The 21,951-nt window shown below is 42.1% G+C and overlaps 1 protein-coding gene across 1 annotated transcript in view; it reads left to right on the top strand.

Annotated features, from left to right (window-relative positions):
- Positions 1–15,274, top strand: part of MINDY4B (MINDY family member 4B) — a 32,392-nt gene extending 17,118 nt beyond the window's left edge. The window contains exons 8-12 of the mRNA XM_045850832.1: positions 259–329; positions 1,545–1,617; positions 2,396–2,557; positions 13,182–13,362; positions 15,132–15,274. Of these exons, the coding sequence (XP_045706788.1) occupies positions 259–329; positions 1,545–1,617; positions 2,396–2,557; positions 13,182–13,362; positions 15,132–15,274 (630 nt within the window). The remainder of the gene's footprint in view (positions 1–258; positions 330–1,544; positions 1,618–2,395; positions 2,558–13,181; positions 13,363–15,131) is intronic.
- The last annotated feature ends 6,677 nt before the right edge of the window (positions 15,275–21,951 follow it).

Below are 21,951 nucleotides of genomic sequence, written 5' to 3'. Positions count from 1 at the left end.
GAATGACAAGACAGAAGTGGAGGGGAAAAAAGATAGGTTGAAAACCAAAAGAATGAAGGAGTCATTGGTAGGCATGAGGCAAGGAAGGAGAATGCATGTGAGAGTGAAGATGGATCTGGGAAGCAGGGAGAGCTCCAGCTGTCCTTCAAGCACTTGGAAAATAAAACTCTCCAGCTGTACATCCTTGAGCCCATGCCCCAGATATACATAGCTTCATTGCTTGTAGGCAAATGTGCTTTTCTTTTGTTTTCCAAACAGTTCAGTGGAGAAGGGAGCCGTGGGGTCATCCTGTTTCTTTACAGCCTGGTCTTCTCTAGAACTTTTGAAAGGTAAAGTCTACAAATATTTGCACAGGTATTTCCTATAGCTCTAGGATCACATAAGCTGTGTACTCTTGTGTTGGAAAATATTTGTATGCCCTGTTGGAAACACAAGTGCAATTTTTTTCTGGTAGATACTCTTCTGTTGATATGTCCTTTTCTGTAGTTAGTCTGGGTAAGTAGATGTTATTGAGAAAGTTTGAATCTGCTTTTCTGGTATAGTAATAAGTTTCTTCTTTTTGTGATTTAAATATTGGCCACCAACAAAGATTATTTGTACAGTATTCCTGAAACTTCTTTTATATACTGCCATCACATTTTTGTGGTCTATATTATTATTTACTTCAGTTTTATTTAAGTCAACACACATTTGAATATCAACTTCTTTCTTAAATGTCATTATCCTTTAAATCATGTATTTGCTGTATTAAAGAATATATGTGTTAAGCACATCACTCTAAAAGTTTTTAAATGTGCATATCTGTACCATCCAAAATCATACCCTACTTTGGAAAACACTGCCCTGAATCATGCCTGATGCCTCCAGATCACTCACTATGCTTGACCCAAGTCTTTAGGACTTATTTACAGAGGAAGGGCTTGACCTCTAGTTTTGTGAATAGATTCTTTCAAGAACACATATAGCTCTCATTCCAGCACTTAGAACCTCCCTCTGGGTGACAGCAGGAGCCATGTGGCACCTTGACTTTAACATTGTCCAGGGTAGAAACCCGACCCCTGCTCTCTGATGAAACAATAGAGGCTGCACTTCTGTAGCCAAGAAATGGACTTAATGCGCAAGCTGGTTTTTTCCACTTGAAGAGTCTGTTCAATTCTGCCTTGTGCCAGCACTCTCTGGAGTGGTCATGTGTCACCACCCTCAGCAAAGCATCCCTGGTCCCTGAGCAGTTTCTCTACTGAGCCCAGCACCAGAACACATGCACAAGCTTCCCAACATGTGAGATCTGTAGCCTCTCTCTTCACCCTCACCACTTACCATTGGCTTCTCCCACCTGCACCCATCGCTTTCCCTATGCAGCCCCAGTCCAAGAAACTTTCTCTGTGAGAGGTGGAAACAGGTGAGGAACAGATAGGGTTGGGGGCAGTGAGTAGGTGAGCCTCTGGGACCGCTGCTTTGGGTTGGGAGTGGAGGGAGGAGCAGCCACATGTTCTCATTGGAGTCCTCCCCTCTGACCAAATGCTGATGGCTCCCCCATCCTGTAGGCTTCAGAAGGACCTAGACGTCTCCACTGTTCACCTGTTACAACCAAGTGTTGGAGGCTTCCTATGCAGGCAGGTAGGTTGGAAGATTTTGACTTTCTGTTGTCTGAATTAGGCTTTTTTTTTCCAACAAAGCATAGTCTCTCTTAAGTGAAGATATATCAAGTTGTCTCTGAAAAACTAAGATGCTACTCTGAGTTTGTTATCAGACTCTACCTTCCAATTTCCATTACAGTACTTTCTGGTTTATCTCTGAGACCCCCTACACCCCTGAGACTCTAGAAACACTAGAAAACACCTTGCCATGACCCACCAGAAATCCCTAATAACTGAAAGAAAGCTACTATAAAAATATCATAACTTCAAGCTTCTTCGGTCATAAGTATGAAAACCAAAGTTCAAAAGAAATGTAAAGAGAGGATGAGCAGTAGCATCTGAGCAGGGTAATGGGAAGTTACAGGGTATGGCTCAGGAAAAAAGTCAATAAACTATTGCTTCAACCCTAGCAATTGTTCATGACATACGTTTTTCTAGAATTATACGTTGTATTATTTCATTCTTTTTAGTAAAATGATAATTTTAAAATTATCATTAGGAAAAAAAGAAATTATGTCCTTCTGTCATTGCGACATAAGATGTAAATATTTGTAAAATATCAAGGTGGGAAGGAATAATGGGGGGAAAGGGGAAGGGTTTTCAGGAACATCTATAAAGGACACATGGACAAAACCAAACGGGGGTAGGACTGAGGGTGGGAGGTAGGGATGGCTGGGGTAGGGGGGCAGACAACTGTACTTGAACAACAATTAAAAAAATTAAAAAGTAAAAAAATATTTGTAACATATGTCATCTAGGCAGTTCTGAACATGATTTTAACTGGAAGAGCAAGTCCACATGTCTTTAATGGCTGTCAAAATGGAAAGTCTCAAGAAATACTACATGGAGTCCTGACCCGCAGTGACGTTGGCTATTTGCGATGGGGCAAGGACACCTCAGAGGATGACAGGCTTTCCCAGGTGAGTGTGTCCTGATTCTCAACCACACAACCAGAGTGCCAGTGCTTTCACATTTTTTAAGTCTCTATATTAAAGCAGTTCAAATCTAAGCTACCTTTAGTACTTTCCTGCATACCTCCCACTACATACACACACGCACACACAGACTTCAGGGGCTAAACAAATATCCAACTCTACTTGCTTCAATACATTTTATGTATTCTATGTATATAGAGTATAGGTAATATAAGTAATATGCAAATAACTAAAAACAAACCTGAAGTATACAGATTAAAGGGAAGTCCCCTTGCATTCCCACCTGGGCACAGCCCCTTCTCAGAAGTCAGTACTGCTCATAGCTAATGGATAGCTTCCCAATCCTTTATGTATGCAAATAAACTCATATATTCCATCTATTGCTCAGAGCCTTAAAAATACCCCTGGGGTTAAAAGGGGAGCCCACTTGATTTTTTTAATTTTATTTTTCAGTTATATTTGACATTCAGTATTATTTTATATTAGTTTCAGGGGCACAGCCCAGTGAGAGGGGCCCACTTGTGAAACTCCCCTCCAAAACTTTCCAGCTCAGGTGATTTACAACCTCTGACAACCAGAAAATAAAATGTACTGGTGAAAAGCACAACCAGAGAACTAAGTAAGATGAGATTCCTCAAAAACAAACAGGAGAGAGAGTGAGGAGGCAAATACACTCATCCCAAACCATAAATCAAAGATATTTCTGTGCTATTTTCACAAAAATTTTCCTCCTAAAACCCAGGGAAGGCAAGGCAGATTCTGTGAAAAGCAACTAACTCTCTGGGGTGGCCTTGAAACCAGCTGGGACATAATCCAGTACAATGGTGACACAAATCTCCAGGCCTCACAGTCCCCAGCCTCTCCCAACCACTGCACAAAATGAGGTCCCTGGTGTTCTGTGGCTGTCCTGTCCTTCACATTCCCTGTCCCAGCTCAGAATCCCTTTTCTCTGTGCAGGGCTACATACTTGACAAGGTCCTTCTATGTCCATAGCATCATCCATCTTTGCCCCTCCTGTTGGCTCCAGCTATGGGTTACATGAAATCAGCATCTCACAACACATGCAAACCATGTGTCTGATGGCATCAGAAGAGTAGTGTGTGACTATAGCAGAATTAGTATGTTTCATATACAAATGTGTTTTAAACGCTTATTTATTATTCCTTGAGTTTGAAATCTAGGTCCATCATAGAAAAATAAGAAGTGACAGATAAGCTAAAAATAAAAAAGATGAACCCAATCCCATAATTCAGGGGACAATCCTTTCAATAATTCCCTCCTTTCTTTTTCTTTCTAATATAAATATGTTCTATTCTACTCTTCTGAAACTTGCCTTTCTCATTTAACACAAATATCTTTATATGTCAGTAAATGTATATCCTTCATCATATTTAATGGATGCAAAGAGTTTCACTGTGTGAGTGTGAAGGACCATACTTTAAATATATCCAAGACAGAGACTGGATTTGTTATTGATATTATCATAAATTTCCTAATCACTTATTCCAGATATTTGGGAATTCATCTTAGAATTTGTTATATAAATAACAACTAGGAAAACTAAGCTAGAATAGGAACTTATAGATTTTATTTTACATATCTCTCTTTTCTTTCAACTATGCATGGTCCCTTGATGTCCACGATCAAGGACTCTGTGCCTGTCAGAGCCCAGTACTATGCTGAGACTCAGTGTGGAGAAAAATGGCAGAAAGCACTAGGGGCGAGTTTCAAGGAGGGACAGCACAAAACCCTCAGTAATAATTTTAGTGCGTTGTCTCTTATTATAAAGCTCTTTTGCAATATTATTTTCCTACGTCCTCATTACAAACCACAAAGATTTAAAGTAGTCATATTTCAGTCAGTTGAGTAATTCACAAGCTTTGTCATATCTCCACACTGCCTCTGCTATTATTTGCTTAATATTTTTCTTTAAATCAACTCACTCTTAAAATAGGAATCCAACCTTTTCTGTAGCAGTAATACAAGCCGCTGATTTGATGTGCTATTTTTCCATGATACCTATTTAAATAAATAAACATATTTTGTTTTAAAAGTTCACCCCTTGTGCCAGTGACTTCATGCCCCATGCCACCAGTGGGCACTTGCACCACACTTTGGAAACCTGGTATAAAAGGAGGAAGCTCTTGTGGTGCAGCCCTGGCCTAGAAACCAAGAGACTTTGTGAAGGCCTTGCCCTGCCACTCACAGGGGTGTGGCTTGGGCCAGTAATCTCCTCTCTGAGCCCATTTCCTCATCTGCAGACTAGTGTACTAACAGCTGTCCTGCTACCACAGGACTGATGTGAAGAGCAAATAAATCATGAAAGCTGAGGCCTATTGGAAAGCAGAAATGACCTACACACATGTAAGACGTTATAAGACAAAGAATAAGAATACAGTGCTTTATTCAGCCATGTTCATTCAGTATCTACTAATTGCAAGGCTCTGTGTCTGATACAGAGGTGAGGCATACATGGGCCAACATATACACACACTGATTGCTACAGGAAGAATACAGGCAATAAATGTTACAGCCACTCTGGTAGGCTACTTGGAAGTTTCTCATAAAACTAAACATATTCTTAACACACAATCCCACAATTGCCCTCCTTGGTATTTACCCAAAGGATATGAAAATTTATATTCACACAAAAACCTGCATGTGGATGTTTATAGCAACTTTACTCATAATTGTCAAAACTTGGAAGCAACCAAGTTGTCTTTTGTAGGTGAATAGATAAATAAACTATGGTACATCAATGGAATGTTATTTATTCAATGGAATATTATTTACAATATTTCAATGGAACATTATTCAGTGCTATAAAGAAATGAGCCCTTGCCCTGGCCAGTGTGGCTCACTTGGTTGGAGTGTCATCCCATAAACCAAAGGGTTCTGGGTTCAGTTCCTGGTTGGGGTGCATGCCTGCATTGTGGGTTTGGTCCCCAGTCAGGACGCATACAGGAGGCCACCAACAGATGTTTCTTTCTCGCAGGGGTGTTTCTCTCCCTCCCCTCCCTCCTCAAGCATGTTCTTGGGTGAGGATAAAAAATAAAATGAAATTAAAAAAATAAATGAACTATCAAGCTGTGAAAACACATGAAGGAAACTTAAATGCATATTCCTAAGTGGAAGAAGCCAATCTGAAATGGCTACATCCCCTCCAGAGTGGCTGCACCATTTGCATTCCCACCAGCAGTGGATGAGAGTTCCTGTTGCTCCACATCTTCACTAGCATCTGGTGATGTCTATGTTATAGATTCTGGTCATTCTAATAGGCGTGTACTGGCATTTCATTGTTGTTTTATTTGCATTTCCCTGGTGATATATGATGTGGAACATCTTTGCATATGCTTATTTGCATCTACATATCTTCTTTGGCAAGGTGTCTATTAAAGTCCTGGGCCCACCTGGAGAGCCTTTTAAACTATCAACGGTCAGGTCCTCCCCCAGAACAGTGTCAGCTTCATGTGTAGGATCTGTGCAGCCACAAAGGGCCCTGCACTTAGAAGGCCCAACACTGGGTTTAATGCTCTGCTGCTTCCATCTTTAAATTCTTAATACTTTCTAAACAAGGCCCCTGCGTTTTCATTTTGCACCGGCTCCACAAACTGTATGGCTGATCCTACAATGATCCTGTGTTATTCGGTTTGGGGAGAACCTTGGGATCAGAACTCTTTAAAGCCTACAGGTGACTTTAATGTACCACCAAGGTTAGAAACCTCTGTTCTAGAGTAGGGAGGCTCAACCTTGGCACGTCTGATGATTTAGACCAGATGATTCCTTGTGGTGGGGCTGTTCTGTGCATCGTGGGATGTTTAGCAGCACCCCTGGCCTCTGCACACTGCATGCCAGGAGCACCACCCCCGAGTGTGACGTCTGAAAATGTCTCTGGACACTACCAAATGTTGCCTGGGGAACAAAACAGCCCCAGGTGAACCACTTCTCTAAAGAGAGAGGAAAAAGCCCTGTCTGGTGTGGCTCCCTGGGTTGGGCTTCCTCCCACGAACTGAAAGTTCGCCATTTCGATTCTCGGTCAGGACACATGCCTGGGTTGTGGGCCTGGTTCCCGGCTGGGGTGTGTGACAGGCAGTGACTTGATGTTCCTCTCTCTCCCCCTCCCTTCCTCTCCCTCTGAAAATAAATAAATAAAATCCTTTTTTTAAAAAAAGGAAGAGGAAAAATTCTCGTTAAGTTTAGATCATTAAATCCATGGCAAGTAGAATTGGAAAACTAGCTATTTCAACTGACATTACAAAAAAAAGAATATTTTCTTTTAATCAGTATCAGAAAGGTTGACAGCTTTCTGTTCCCTTTTAACATTCTCAAGGCTCAGGGGATAAGTTTCAGACCTTATCTTAAATTAAAATTAAACAGGTGTTTGCTAAATAGCTGAGAAAAGTGGCTGTGTTAAGAACATGCCACCAAAGAGGAGAGGGAGGGAGGAAGGGAGGGATGGAGAGAGAGAGAGACTCAAAGAGTCAAGAATTTATAGGCATTCAGGGCTACCATTTTCTCAGGAGCACATTTCTTTCTAGACAAGTCAGCTCAGACCAATGGGGACATTAAATCATACTCTAACAAAAATTATCTCAGATCTTGAAATATTCTCCAGGACCTTAATATTTGCCACAACATTAAAGTCAGTGAAGAGGCTGAGGCACAGATGAAAAATAAGAGCTTTCCTGCTGGGAAGAGGGTGAAACGTATGAGACGACAGGGCCACCACCACAGGCTTGCCCAGGAATTTAAAGTGGGCACCGGATGGAAACTGTTCAGGCTAGCTTTGAAATCTACATAGAAATCAAATCTACAATGCTTCCATCTTTGTGAAAAGTGACTAATGTGGCTTTTCATCCTTCCTTTCTGGACTCAGGGTTGTCTCCCCAGGGAGGTTCCTGTGAATCCTGGCCTCCGTGAAAATTGCCTGAAATTGTACACTAATGGCTTGAAGCCCTGAGGATGTTGATTAAGTTGTCTCTGTCAGGTTGTCGAAGTTTGGTTTCAGAACAAATGTATTAAAGAGCAAATACAGGCTGGCAGTTAGTTTTCTGACTTGAACTGCTGAGACATGAATACATTGGACATATACTTGTATACATATAGGGATTATTTTATCTCAAGGTGCTTTTTTATTCTTTGTGGATCAGATCCACATTATTTTAAGATAAAAGTAATATACAACTCATTTCTATCATTAAAATAACTATACATACACTAATTTTATATGTATAACAATTTTATATTTTTTTACCATCCTTGAAAATGGTAATTAAAGAAAGTGCAGCAGGTCCTCCAAAGGTGGCATTCCATTTGGTGTGTTTAGTTACAGCATTGATGAGGTGCCACTGGAATTGAACTCTTGTTTATCTCAACTCATCGACACTAAAATTGTTAAATTTTATCATACATCGTTTTGCTTCAGGTCTCAGAGCCTATCCACAGCACTACATGAGGACTTACTGTATATATGAAGCTTGATTATTCCCTGCTGTGCCAGCATGCCCTGTGGCATGCCGGGGTCTCTCCGAGCCACTTGCAATGATACCTTAGTTCATTTAATCCTCACTTCCACTCAAAGTGGTAATCACTGTTAGTTTAAGTCCAGTTGTCTGGTCATTCATTTACAGATGAGAAACTCCAGGCTGAGAAAGGTATAGGAACTTGCCTATGGCCACTCTAAGTAAGTGTCAGAGCCAGGGCTGTGAGCCCAGATCTGTCGACACCCAAAGCCCACATTCCGCCCACGCTGCCACGCTGACTGTCATCATCGTCTTCACTCGTCTTCTGACAAAGCGGCAAACACAAAATGCTCACTCTGGGAATGACACTCTGAGTGCTCTTATAATCTATCACATCTATATCTTTATATATAGATGCCAATTCATATTACATAACCTGTAATGTCCACTCTAGATGCGTCGATGTTGGGCTGTAACATTTGGGTGGTAATAAAATCACGGCTAGGTTTTAGAATGGATGATAATTGTGCTGAACAAGCTAGAACCTGATCCGCTGACTTCCAGGTTAAAGCACTTGTGAGTCTGAGTGGCTGAGGCCTGCAGGTTCTTGGGGCACACACTATGGAAGCAGGGGTGTCCAACCTGTGGCCTGTAAGCCACATGCGGCCCAGGATGGCCGTGAATGCGGCCCAACACAAAATCATAAATTTACTTAAAACATTTTTTTGCTATCAGTTTTTGTTAGTATTTTTGTATTTAATGTGTGGCCCAAAACAACTCTTCTTCCAGCATGGCCCAGAGACACCATAAGGGTGAACACCCCAGAAGGTGTCTTGCCCCATTCACCTGCTGGTGCAGCAGACTGCACCTGTGAGCTGTAGGCTGGGAGGGCAAGCTCAGTGGCACTCAGCGGTGTACTGGCCTGAAGGCCATCAGACTGCAGTGTATCCCGGAGTCTAACATTTCTCAACATTCCATCGCAGAACTGAAACACCGTGTAGAGCAGAATTTCACTTGGGAAAGAACTGGGCGTGATTCTAGAACAGTGCTCTAAGTACCGCCGGATTGAAGACCCCACAATCACTCCCCTTCCTTTCTGCTTGGAGACAGGCTGACCCCATACAGGAACCATGAATCTGCCAGCTGGGCATAGAAGTGTTTTATGGGTATTTAGGGGCTCCTGCTTAGGATGGGTGCTATAAATTCAAAGAGTAAATGTATGCACTGATAATAAAAACCTAATATAAGGAAAGTTTCTGAGTTCAAAAGAAAACCAACATGCTGCCTGACAGATTCTGCTGAGGTGCAACCCATATATAATGCTGTGTCTGTCTCCCCGGAGTGAATCTCTTCTTTCTCTGTGACAAAATTGCAGAGACAGCAAAAACAAACGGCTTTCAGCCCCAATGTCACAGCCCAGTGGGTGAGGTTTCCTTTAAAAATGCAGTTCTCATTAGAAGACACAGCAAACCCCCCAGAGCCCAGCAGACTGACGGTGCCCACGGAACACAGCCAGCTACCCACAGGACAGAGCACTATTTGGAAGCCTCCTATCACTTCTCTATTTGAAGGTACAGGTTTGAGTGTGAGGTTCCAATACCTAAGTGAGAACATAAAGCAGTTTGAGTCTAACACCATCTGGAAAGCCTTAGGAGGTTCACATTATCTTTGCATCTGCCACTGAGAAGAAAAATCAACTCTGATTTTTACAAGGGGCTGAAGCCATTTAGGTCGGCTGGAAGGACAGCCCCAGACACCCTGGCAGAGCACAGCACCATCCCTGTGGTACTCTCTTTCCTTTTCACATTTTTCCTTTAAAGAGACAGATGAAAATCCAACCATAAAAGTACCAAATGGAGCCGCACCCATGGAGTCTGCCCCTGAGTCACTGAGGAAGCATCCCGCAAACACGACAACATGCCTGCAAGAGTGCTCACAGAAGCTACATCAACTTGGTGTTCCAGGTGGCAGAGTTGAGAGCCAGACCAGTAACAGTTCTGTGCACGAATCATCCCCAGGAATCAGCAAAGAAAGCACAAGGTTTCCAACCTTCTTCTCCTGTTCACATTACCAGACTGGAGCCTTTGGACTTACAATATCAAGCTTGTTATGCAAAGGCACATTCTAGATGGCATGGAAAAAGAATCGCGTGGACTCAGATCCTGCCCTCTCATGTTAGAATTTGCCCATCCCTTTTCCTGTCCTTATAGTTTAAATGATACATGCTATGAAAGGCTCCGTTGCTGCATAGAATGCTGAACCTATCAGGCTTATTGCACAATGAGTGAACTTAAGAAGAAAGGTATTTTATTTATAGTACCACTGTATCACAATTTAATTTCCTTTTTACCATAGCAACATGAGGCAGCATGCACAAATTCTGCATTGGTGGAATCTCACCAATAAAACATATTTAGAATCCTGCTTTGTGGGGGGAGGGGGTAGCTGATAAACTGCCTAAACACAATACAAATTCTTAACTGAAAATCCCAGCCAGATTATGTGGCCTGTCAAGAAAAAAGGGGGTGGAATATTTGGCTGGATTCAACTGGGGGTGTTTTGCTGCATTCTTGCGGGACTCACTTTAAGCCAGGTAGGTGTGTGCTCAGCTGCACTCACAGAGCTCGCGTCTTTGAGTTAATACCCAAACTACCATGACAGTTATGAGTGACATTTTCTTTTTCACCAGAATATCCCAAGGCAAGTGAGGCTCTGCCTGCTCAGTGTGGTCACTCTGTATGGTCACTCTGTGTGGTCCCTGTATGGCGACTCTGGGGGTTGAAGTTTGTTGTATTTATAACTATACAGTTGGCCTTTGAACAACATGGGTCTGAATTCCATGGTTCACACCTGCATAGATAATTTTCAATAAATATCTATACTATTTTTGATCTGCAGTTGGGATTCTGGATGTGGGAGGCCTACTGTCTGCATTGATCTATACCATTTTATACAGGGGACTTACCTTCAGCAAATTCTGGTGCCCGTGGGGGTCCTGGGACGCATCCCCTACTGATATATCAAGGGACAATTTAAGTTCTGTGGGAGTCAAAGGATTTTCAGCTGCTCAGGGGATCAGTGCCTAATCTCCCACCCCATGTTGTTCCAGAGTCAACTGTCCTTCATTTTCCTCCTCTAATAAAATCCTAAATAGCTTCTTGAGTCCAGGAAAGGAAACTGTTGCTTTGTTACATAAAGTAACACTAGTGTGGTGTCAGCACCTTGCAGAGTATGTTATCTGAGCGCCGGTTAAAGTTTGCCTACATTACAAAGATTCTGTGAAACAGTATCGTATGGGTCTATATTCTGTTACATCAACCAGACATACTTTACAGGAACACTCATGGGCTTAACGGCAGCAAGAATATCTGTCTAAAGTTCAAAAGGAGTGACATCTTATTATGAACAGCCATCGATTTCCTAATTAGTTTATCCAAGTTTACCAACCCATTAACTCTAAGTCCTGTGGATCATATTTTGATGACATGTAACCTCAGTACAGAAGGTGCATGGCAAGAAGGCCTAAGAAGGAAAGTGCTAATATTATAACTAATGAATGGCTGCAATCTTATTTGCAAGCTGGGAGTGGATTCTGGGAGGTCAACACAGACGGCTGCTTCAATGACACATCCTCAGTGTTTTATTTCCAGCGCGGCCTGTGGGCGGCTTGCCTCACCTTTGATATGCGAGATGCTCGTGTCATATGCAGCCCAAAGGGGTCACCTGGAGTGTGAGGAGATGTGCAGATCCTGTGCCCGCTATGATCAAGTCCAGATTAGGGTGCTAGCCTTGCTCCTCCTTTAAAACTAGCAACTAAAATTGGGGTCGCTTCTTTCAAATACAATAATATAATTTTTCTGTGTTAGTGAAAAGTGAAACGCTTAAGGCCAAAAAGCATCTCTGACTCACCCACTCATCCATAACAGAAGGGTTTAAAGAAAAACAAAGAGAGTTGGATAGAATTATTGAGAAATCAAATACCAAGTTATTCTTCTTTAAAGCTTGTGTTTACAAAACACTTGATCATTATTCAAAGCTGGATTTTGCATAAACAGAGCTTGTTCCTGAACACACAGCACAGCTCTGAGGACTGAGGGGAAAAGAGACAGAAGTGGATCCCACTGTGACCGGAAGCCACACCAGGGCAGAGGGTCCAGTCGCTGTTCCTGGCATCACGTGGACATGATGGGTTTTTCCCTGTAGCTTATGTTATCGAAGTAGGAAAAAAAAATTTTAATGTTAATGAATTTTAATAGCAATCTTTTTAAAAATATGTGCTTCCTTGCACGTTTAAACAAAATGGTAGTGATCGTTAATAGAAACGCGCTATCACATAGTGACCCCCTTGGGGGCTACAGCAGTGTGCGTGCACTCTTTACTCCGGGGCTCCCAGAGTGGCGCCTTTGTGACTCTGACCCACCAGCTACGAGAATGCAAGGCCGAATTGACCGTTGTCTCATAAGAACAGATAACAATCTGGTTATAGCCGTAAACGTACTGTATGTAATAGTAAACAAGCACGTTTGGCTGTAAATACATTTTCACAACTGATCTACAAGTTAACGTACATATATGTGTATGTATGTGTGAGCGTGTGTGTGTGGGTATTTTCACCTCATTTCCCAGAAGCTTTTTTCTATATTCAAAATACCCTATATTTCTGTAATCTAAATGATCTTTTCCCCATATTCTGAATGGTTAGCTGATAGAAGTCTGGCCACCTGCTGAATGTATCCTGTCCGGTCTTGGGAATAGGAACCTTTACCCTAGTTAATAACAAAGAAACTTGGAGTTCTCTTATTCCATCCTTCCATTTATATTCCAATTTATCTATGTGTTCTCTATCTCACTTCAAACCCAAACTGAGCTGTTTCTACCTCCTCCATGAGGCTACCCTCAAAAACAATTTTTAAATAAATTCCATCACAAGAAAAATTGACAGCGTCACTACCAGAACACACCATTCATAAATGTAAATTCATTCACAAAGTTTCATTTCAAGTCTCCCTTCGCACCCAGGGCCGGGCACAGCTGCCAGTGCACTAAGCTGTCTTGGAGCTGCTTTTGAGCATGACAATGTATCAGCATTAGCCATAAAGTCAGCAAAATCTCTGTATATTCATTTGCGTTTACTTCTCCCCTTCCAGGTGGGCAGCAGGCTGAAGAGTCCCAAATTACCGATTTGGCTGTGCGACATCAATGGAAATTGCAGTGTCCTTTTCAGCACAAACAGGCAGCTCTTATCAGACTGGAAAATGGAGCGGCTCTTTGATCTGTACTTTTACAGTGGGCAGCCCTCACAGAAAAAGCCTGCCCGTCTTACCGTAGGTGAGCATTTCCGACTCCACGTGCTGTGCACTTTAATGTGCTCAAAGAGACATTTAACAGCTGTGTGGATATCCGTGCTAGGTCTGCGGGGAAATGCTCAGGTTGATTTCTGAAATGAAACCCACCTGTGAGCCCTATGAGCCCCAAGCCCAGCGCTGTAACCTGGGGGTTCTAAGCCTGCTGTAAATAAGAGCAGGAGTTAGAAGTAGCTCAAGGAACAAATAACTTCCAGGTTAAAGAAAAAACAAAAGGTGCAGTCAAATTTCCAAAAAGCCTTCTCCAGGGTCTTTTATCTTTAGGCATGTGGTATTTAAAACCTGAGGAAAGAACCAGAAAAAAACAAATGGCTTGGGAAGAAGGGTTCCAGTTGGTCAATTCTATCTCACAACCAAACATCAGATGATCATCCAGTGACATGAGGAACCGAAATGATGGTGCATTTCTGTTCAGATTAGTTCAAAGAGCCTTTAGGAGGGCCTACCAAGTGCCAGGCACTGTGCTAAACTCTAGGAAAGCCAACTAAACTCAGGCATGGTCCCACAAATATTCGGAGGTTCTAGTCCAACGGGAGAAGCAGACAACCACACAGGTCATTTCATTCCATCTCAATCACAAATTTAAACTTGTGAGGAAAAAAGGCTAACCTTAACATGTCTTTAAACACTGACCCTTCGGACAAGGGAGCAGAAGGGATGAGAGGGCGAGTCTGTGTGCGGTAGCTCGGCCTCACACGGAGGCTTGTTGGTTTGATCTCTGGGTCCTTGTGCTGACATCATCGGCCTGTTCATTATCATGACCAAAGCCGAAAAAGTATCTTAGTGACTGATTTGTCTGTACAGATCCTAAATCTTTTTCTTTAATTATGAGAAATATATATTAGCCCATTTAATTTAGTGGGACATTGGCAACATGTTCATTGAAATATATTATCATTTCTACTTTACTGTCCTCTTTGACAAAAGTATGATTTTCTTTTTATCCCCACCTGAGGACATGCTTATTGGTTTTAAAGAGAGGGAGTGAGGCAATGAATTGGTTGCCTCCCATACATTCTGACCAGGGACCTGGCCCCCAACCTAGCCATGTGCCTTGACCAGGTATTGAACCTATAACCTTTTGGTTTACAGAACAATGGCAGCTCCTACCATCTGAGCTGCACTGTTCACTGCAATGGCTCTGTGCACTGGCAGAGAAAAGCATCATTATTTCTTATTAGGTTACATGCACCACAAGTATTCTGTCCTGGACACTGTGTTAAAAGTTTTGCATACTTTATCTCATTAAATTCTCCCAGCAGTTATATGAGGTGGATGCTATGATATCTATTTTTACATAGAGGAAACTGAGATTGCCAATAGTTACTAACTGAAGAAATGATGCTGAGAAATGTTCAACACCTTCTCAAATGTTGTGTGAAACAGATCTGGGCCCTGAACCCAGCTCTTAATTACCTTATTAGAATATCTTGCTCTTCACCCCATAATGCAAGTGTACCCATAAAAACATTGAGAGATGATAGCTCTCCCCTTTTCCTGACAACATCCAGCGACCTGTACCTGCCTGTGTGTGTTAGATCATGGTGTTGCCACATGCACTGCAAGGCTTATCAAAGCTCATGTTCCAAAATACATCCCCTCTGCCTAACTAGTTCTAGGAACACACTTGCTGAGCCCAGCTCCTGCCCACCCATCCTGTTTGTCTTCCTTCCTGGCTTCCTCTGGAAGGGTGTACATAGGCTGAGGTCTAAATGTCGGCTGTTCCTCCCTCAGATACTCACTCCCATCCCTGGGAAAGGGACCAAGGTGAGAATGAACATGGACCAGGAAGACGGTTTTCTCCAGTGGAGATGGCAATCAGAACCAAATGGAGAGAGGCCACCATCAACTGGAAAGGAGCTGTTCCCTTTTTCTAAAGAGAAAAGCCATGATGTGCAGTGAAGTGTCAGAACTGCTAGGATAGAAAGATTAATTTGAGGGGACATTATTTCACATCTACATTACCCACAGAAAACCCCCACTAGCATTTTTTGGGAGGCGTCTGTGTTAGGTCCTCTGCAGTTGCTTTCAGAGTTGGAGGAGGAACAGTGGTACCTACAGCAGGGTCTGCAAGGTGTATCCTCCATACCACAGGTGACAAACATAAGACCCTCGGGTTGAATCTGGCCCTCCACCTTTTTTTATCCGGCCCCTTGTTTCTATCTGGTGGCAGTGCCAAGCTCCTTGCCCCTAGGTAAGGAGTAGTTACATTTATACAGCCCTAAAATTACATTCTGCCCTTTGAAGGCAACCATGAGGCTGATGTAACCCCCAGTGAAAATGAGTTTGACACTCCTGCTCTATAACCACGTATACCAGCTCTTTCATTCACTCAAACAAGAAAATGAAGTCTCTTTCCTGCATGTTATTTCGAAATTAGTCCTTTTTTGATATAGTTCTCCCTGAGGACTACAGATGCAGGCAGCTAGCTTTCTTTTCAGATGAAGTCATTGGCAATGCATCATCAGATTTTTAGCTATGGCAAGAACTCAAGCCTTCTCAAAGACTTCCTGGTGTGGACAGCATTCCTTTCCAAGGTCACATTTCATGTGCCCACATTAGCAAGTTCTGTCATTAAAATAGTAAATGGGCTTCATGGGCTGGGTGCGGCACTGTTCCCAGTGGGCTGGCCCCTGTGGCAGCTGCCTCATGGGTCTGGGTCGTCATGGCAAACACACAGCAGGAGGCATTCTTTCCATCAGTGCTGTTTGTTTCTTCTCTTTATACACTGGATAAAAATACACAGACAGACAAACCGAGAAAGAAGTCTCACTCCTGGATAGAACTAAATTATATGTAAAAATAAAATCTCTTCTTATGACATTTTTTGTCTCTTAAACCCTTTGCAGCTGCTTTTTGTGCTGTAGGAGAAATCATTCTTTTTAGAATATGATCTTTCCCTGTCCTGTTGAATGCCTATTTTTTCTGAAGAACTATGCAGAGTAAGACATACATTCTTCCTAAGGGAGTGCACAGGAACCGCCTGGGCCTTTTTCCCACCTGCCCTACTGATCTGCCAGCTCGCACACTTCAGGGCTTTGTAGTCACAAGCCAAAGGGTAGTTTGTAAAGAACAACTTTTCCACATGTACTTTCCAAGTTAATTTGTTAATGCATTTTCATTTGGCTCCAAAACAAAATGTTTTAACTTAAGGAGCATGCAAAAAATGAAACTTCAAGGTGAATAATAAATTACGTCAAAAGAGAAAGCCATTTTGGCTCAGATTGCTGCCTACAGCATCTGTACCATGTGTGCTTTCATTTGGGATTTTAAAAACATCGGACAAACGAGTGAATCCCGACAGACCCTTGTCTCATTTGGTCTTAGTTCAGCAATATTGTGCTTTCCCTGGCATGCAGCCTTGCTTTTGTTTTGGGGACACTGAGTTATTCCTAACTAAATGCCCCCTTTGGAGTGGCCAGTGAGAAACCCCAGCAACTGCATTGGTGAGAAAGATCCCGGCCACAAATAAGACATCTCACTGCAAGTGTCTCACACAAGGACATTTCCTTTCTAACAAGAATGGTCCAGCTAGGGGTCCATGTCTCTCTTAGACCAGGCATGGTTCATCCCCTCGGACTGAGCACCAGATGCCTGATTCCTGCGGAAGGAGCAGGGCAGGACGACTGCTGTGAAGGCAGCCAGTAGCACTGTGCACCGCCAGTATATTCATTCTTTAAAAAGACATTTTTTAATTGGCCTCACTTCTGAATTTATTTTTTTGTCCCTACTCTATTTTTCCTTTGAATTTTTAATTTATTTATAACATGTATTATTTTGCCATATTTTATAGGTGTTGTAATCCATCTTAAATTATTGGTGGAACAAATCTATAAATAAGTAATATAATAGAGGGAAGATTAAGAATCTATGTTTTATGCATAAAGGTATAAAATTTTGATATATATAGGTATTAAGAACTTTGCATGTCAATGTTCAGTGAAAATAAGTTTTTATTTTATCTTATAAATAGGGCACCCAATAATACTTGATTTTTTAAGGCAAAAACATGTTATTTAAAAGTAGGTAGAAATGTCCTGGAACTATCAGTTCACCTTTGAACATCCAGTGTTTTGAGAAGAATGACTTAATTGTCCTTCCAGCTTCTCAAACACGGAGCAAGAGACAGCCATTTGTTTAAAATCTAAGATAATAATTTTTCTGAATCGTTGCTTAAACTGGCTATGTCAGTAGTGGGACTAACCCCTGAAAGAGATGGCAGATACTGTTTTTTTTTCCCTCAAGTCTCAACTTGGACTGGAATGTTCCTCAAAATCATTGTTTGTTCTTCAAGAAAATGTGTGTAACATTTTTGCAGGTGGATGCTCACTGGTGTTAGAAGGTAGGTGGGACCAGGACAGGGGGACAGGCAGGCCCGAGGTTCCCTCACCATACACTGGCTGGGTTAGGTCTGTGCCATCCAGGTTACATGCAGCCTTTTGTCACACCTGGACCTGGTTTTACTATAAGTGAGTAACAAAAACTATGAACATTGATGACTGCTGTAGGGCCCTAGAGACACAATCAATCATTCATTCATTCATTCATTCATTCAGAGAACTTCTTAAACCTCTCCTACGTGTCAGGCTGGAGGCTAGAGAAACACTGTGAGCAAGACCAGCCATTGCCTCCCTTCTCTCATGGAGCTTAGGTTCTTCTGAGGGGATGACAATAAAAAACAAAACCACTTCAATGAATATGAACTTGAAAACTGAGATAAGTGGAGGGAAGGGATTTCTGATGAGTGATATCTTTTAACAAAAACCTGAAAGTTTAGGAAATGGCATCTCAGGAACAAATGGTTAAGCTGAGGTTGGGAGGTTGAGTAAAGATGACTAGGACAGGGAAAAAGGGATAGAAGGTGCGAATTCCTGTGCTGAATGAGCCTGAGGAACAAAGAAGCTGGTGGGGCTGCAGTGCAGAGACGAGGTGGAGAATGGCTGAGAGCAGCTGGAGGGGTAAATGAGGACCCACCACAAGGCAGAGGAGATGAGGCAAGGCAACCTCAGGAGATTCTAAATGGCCTGGTAAGATTTGCATTTCTTAAAAAAAGGCTCAGTGTGGAGAATGGGGTAGAGACAGCCCAGAGTCATGCAGAGACTAGTTAGAAAGCTGTAGCAATGGTCTAGACAAGACAGGACAGAATATAGTGGAAGCAGTAAACATAGAGCAAAGTGGTCCACTCAGGAAATTCCGCTTGGGGGTTAAAATAGACAAGAGCAAGAGATTGATTGCAGGGTGAGGGAGAAGAAGGAGAAGGAAGACTCGGGAATGACTTATGTTTCTGGTTTGAAAACCTGGTGGAAGGCTGTGCCTCCACTGAACATGAAAATAACAGATTTGGAGGGAAGAAAGTCACAAGTTCAGTTTTGGACATGACCATTCGTGTAGAAAGGTAGAATGTGGATTGGAATTAAGGATCTGGGACTCAGAGGAGAGGTCTGGACCAGAGAAATACCTGTGGGAGTCAGTGATGGTAAGTGGCACGATGATCTGGAATAAAATTGCGTGAGGAGAGTATGAAGCAAGAAGAGAACTTGGCCCAAAATGAGCCCTGAGGAATTCCAGTGTCAGTAGCCAAGTGAGACACTTGACTAGCAACAGCCAGGAAAGCGGGGGCAGAGAAGACACAGACAGATATAGGAGATGGCAGGTAGGTAATAGCCAAATAAAAGGTGTTTTCAAGCTTCTGGTTATGTGAGGCCCAGAATTTTTGCAACTCGTGTGACTCTTTATATTGAGTGAATGAGTGAATGAGTGACTGAGTGAATGAATGAATGAATGAATGAAGCATTTTCAGTCAATGGCTCTGTGTTAAAATCAACCAGAGAGGATTAAGTTTATTTATTTATTCAATCCAGCCAGTTATTCCAGGATATCCAGTGTAACCTTAATTCTGTTGAATGTATTCATATCCCACTCCTTCCAAGAAGGATTCAGGGTGGCTGATAACTGGTAAACCTTCTGGAGAACTTTCTATGTTTTTAGGTGTTTTTATCACTGTACCCAATTAAAAAAAATTCTCTACTGTCCACAAGATGGAGCTATTAGAGTGACTTTTTTCATCTCATTATCCAACATAATTATCAACATATTTATGGGCAATTTTTTTAACTTTTAAAATTATATTTTATTCTTTATGCTATTACAGTTGTCCCAAATTTTCCCCCTTTGTCCCCCTCCACTCAACCCCCTACCACTCTCTCAACAATCCCCTCACCATTGTCCATGTCCAAGGGTTCTGCATATATATTCTTTGGCTATTCTATTCCCTATGGTACACTTCACATCCTCATGACTTTTCTCTAACTACCAATTTGTACATCTTAACCCCTTCACCTTTTTCACCTATCCCCCTGACCCTACTCCCATTTGGCAATCATCAAAATGTTCTCTGTATATATGATTCTGTTTCTGTTCTGTTTGTGTTTATTTTGTTTTTCAGATCCAATTATTGATAGATACATATTTATTGCCATTTTATTGTTCATATTTTGATCTTCTTCTTAAAGAAAGCCCTTTAACTTTTCATATAATACTGTTTTGGTGATGATGAACTTCTTTAGTTTTTTCTTTGTCTGGGAAGATCTTTATCTGCCCTTCAATTTCAAATAAGCTTTGCTGGGTAGAGTAATTTTGGTTGTAGGTCCTTGCTTTTCATTACTTTGAATATTCTTGGCAATCTCTTCTAGCCTGCAAAGTTTCTTCTGGGAAATCAGCTGACAGTCCTATGGGGGGGGCTCCCTTGTAGGTAACTAACTGCTTTTCTCTTGCTGCTTTTAATATTCTGTCTCTGTATTTAACCTTTGGCATTTTAATTATGATGTATCTTGGAGTGGGCCTCTTTGAGTTCATCTTGTTTGGGACTCTATGTGCTTCCTGGACTTGTAGGTCTATTTCCTTCACCGAGTTAGGGAAATTTTCTTTCATTGTTTTTTCAAATAGGTTTTCAATTTCTTCCTCTTTCTCTTCTTTTTCTGTCACCCTTATAATTTGAATGTTGGTACATTTGAAGTCGTCCCAGAGGCTCCTTGCACTATCCTTATTTTTTTGGATTTTTTTTCTGCTTGCTCTTCTGATTAGTTATTTTTTGCTTCCTTATGTTCCAAATCACTGATATGAATCTCAGCTTCACCCACTCTACTGTTGATTCCCTATAGATTGTTCTTTACTTCAACTAGTGTATCCTTCATTTCTGACTGAATCTTTTTTTATGCCATTGAGGTCCTCACTAAATTCCTTGAGCATCCTCATAAACAGTGTTTTGAACTCTGCCTCTAGTAACTTGTTTGTCTCCAATTTGTTTAGGTCTTTTTCTGGAGTTTTGGTCTGTTGTTTTTTGTTTTGTTTTGTTTTGTTTTTCATTTGGGCCATGTTTCTTTGTCTCTTCATTTTGGCAGTCTCCTTTTGTTTGTTTTTATGTATTAGGTAGAGCTACTACATCTCCCAATCTCAGTAGAGTGGCCCAGTGTAGTAAGTGTCCTGTAGTGTCCAGTGGCACAGCCTACCTTATCACCCAACCTGCATACTCAAGGTATACCCACTGTGTGGGTTGTGTACACCCTCCTCTTGTAGTTAAGCCTTGATTGCTATTGGTGTATCCAAGGTCAGCCACCACCTGTGTTCTATCTGGGGTTACACAGCATTAGCTACAAAGTGATCTTCAGGTGGCTACTACTTCTGCTGGGCTTGGCAGTACCCAGGAGAGGCCAAGCTGTGAACTAAGGTCAGTTGCTGCTAGTGCTGGGCTTGGGGCAACTTAGTGAAGGGTACAGGACTCACTGAAGCCAGATGCTACTTGTTTGAAAGAATTTAGGAAAATCTGAAGCATAGGCAAAGACAAGACGAGCATATGGAAAAGCCACTGGAAACAGCTTGGGTGGGCCTAAAAGTTGGGTGGGGCAGGGCCTCAGGGAATCACCAGGGTGGAGCAAACAGTGCTGTAGCAGCCAGGTTGGTGGAGTCTCAGATACGGTGCCTGCCTGCCAGCTCTGTTGGGGGAGGACTCTGAAGAGAAACAATGGCCTCTGTCAGCTCTTCTGTCTGGAAAAAACCTGCTCCCCAGCTCTTGCCATATACAGGGACATTCAGTTCTTCCCCACATGTCTCTGATGCCTTTCAATATTTTGCCCCAGTGTTAAAACTCAGAGGGAGAGAGTCCACCAAGCCTGTGTGGGAGCTCTTAAGAGGAACTTGCAGGGAGTCCAGCAGTTTCTGTCTTCTACAACCTTAATGCCCACTGGTTTTTATAGCCATAAATTATGACCACTTCTCCTCCTGGCACTGAAACCCTGGGTGAGGGACCTACTGTGGGGCTGGGACTCTTCATTCCTGAGATATCTCTCCCAGTTTTTATCCACCACACATAGGCGTAGGACCAACCCATTCCACATCTCCACCCTTCCTACCAGTCTCAATATAATTTCTTCCTTAATTCCATAGTTGTAGGACTTCCGTTCAGCTGGATTTCTGATGGTTCTGGATGATGCTGTTCTATAGTTTAGTTGTAATTTTGATGTGGTTGTGAGAGGAGGTGAGCCTTGATTACCTATGC

The sequence above is a fragment of the Phyllostomus hastatus genome, unplaced genomic scaffold, assembly GCF_019186645.2.
Source record: "Phyllostomus hastatus isolate PE091 unplaced genomic scaffold, TTU_PhHast_1.1 phas_contig_86, whole genome shotgun sequence".
NCBI lineage: Eukaryota > Metazoa > Chordata > Mammalia > Chiroptera > Phyllostomidae > Phyllostomus > Phyllostomus hastatus.
This window is presented reverse-complemented; position numbering and strand designations above follow the sequence as displayed.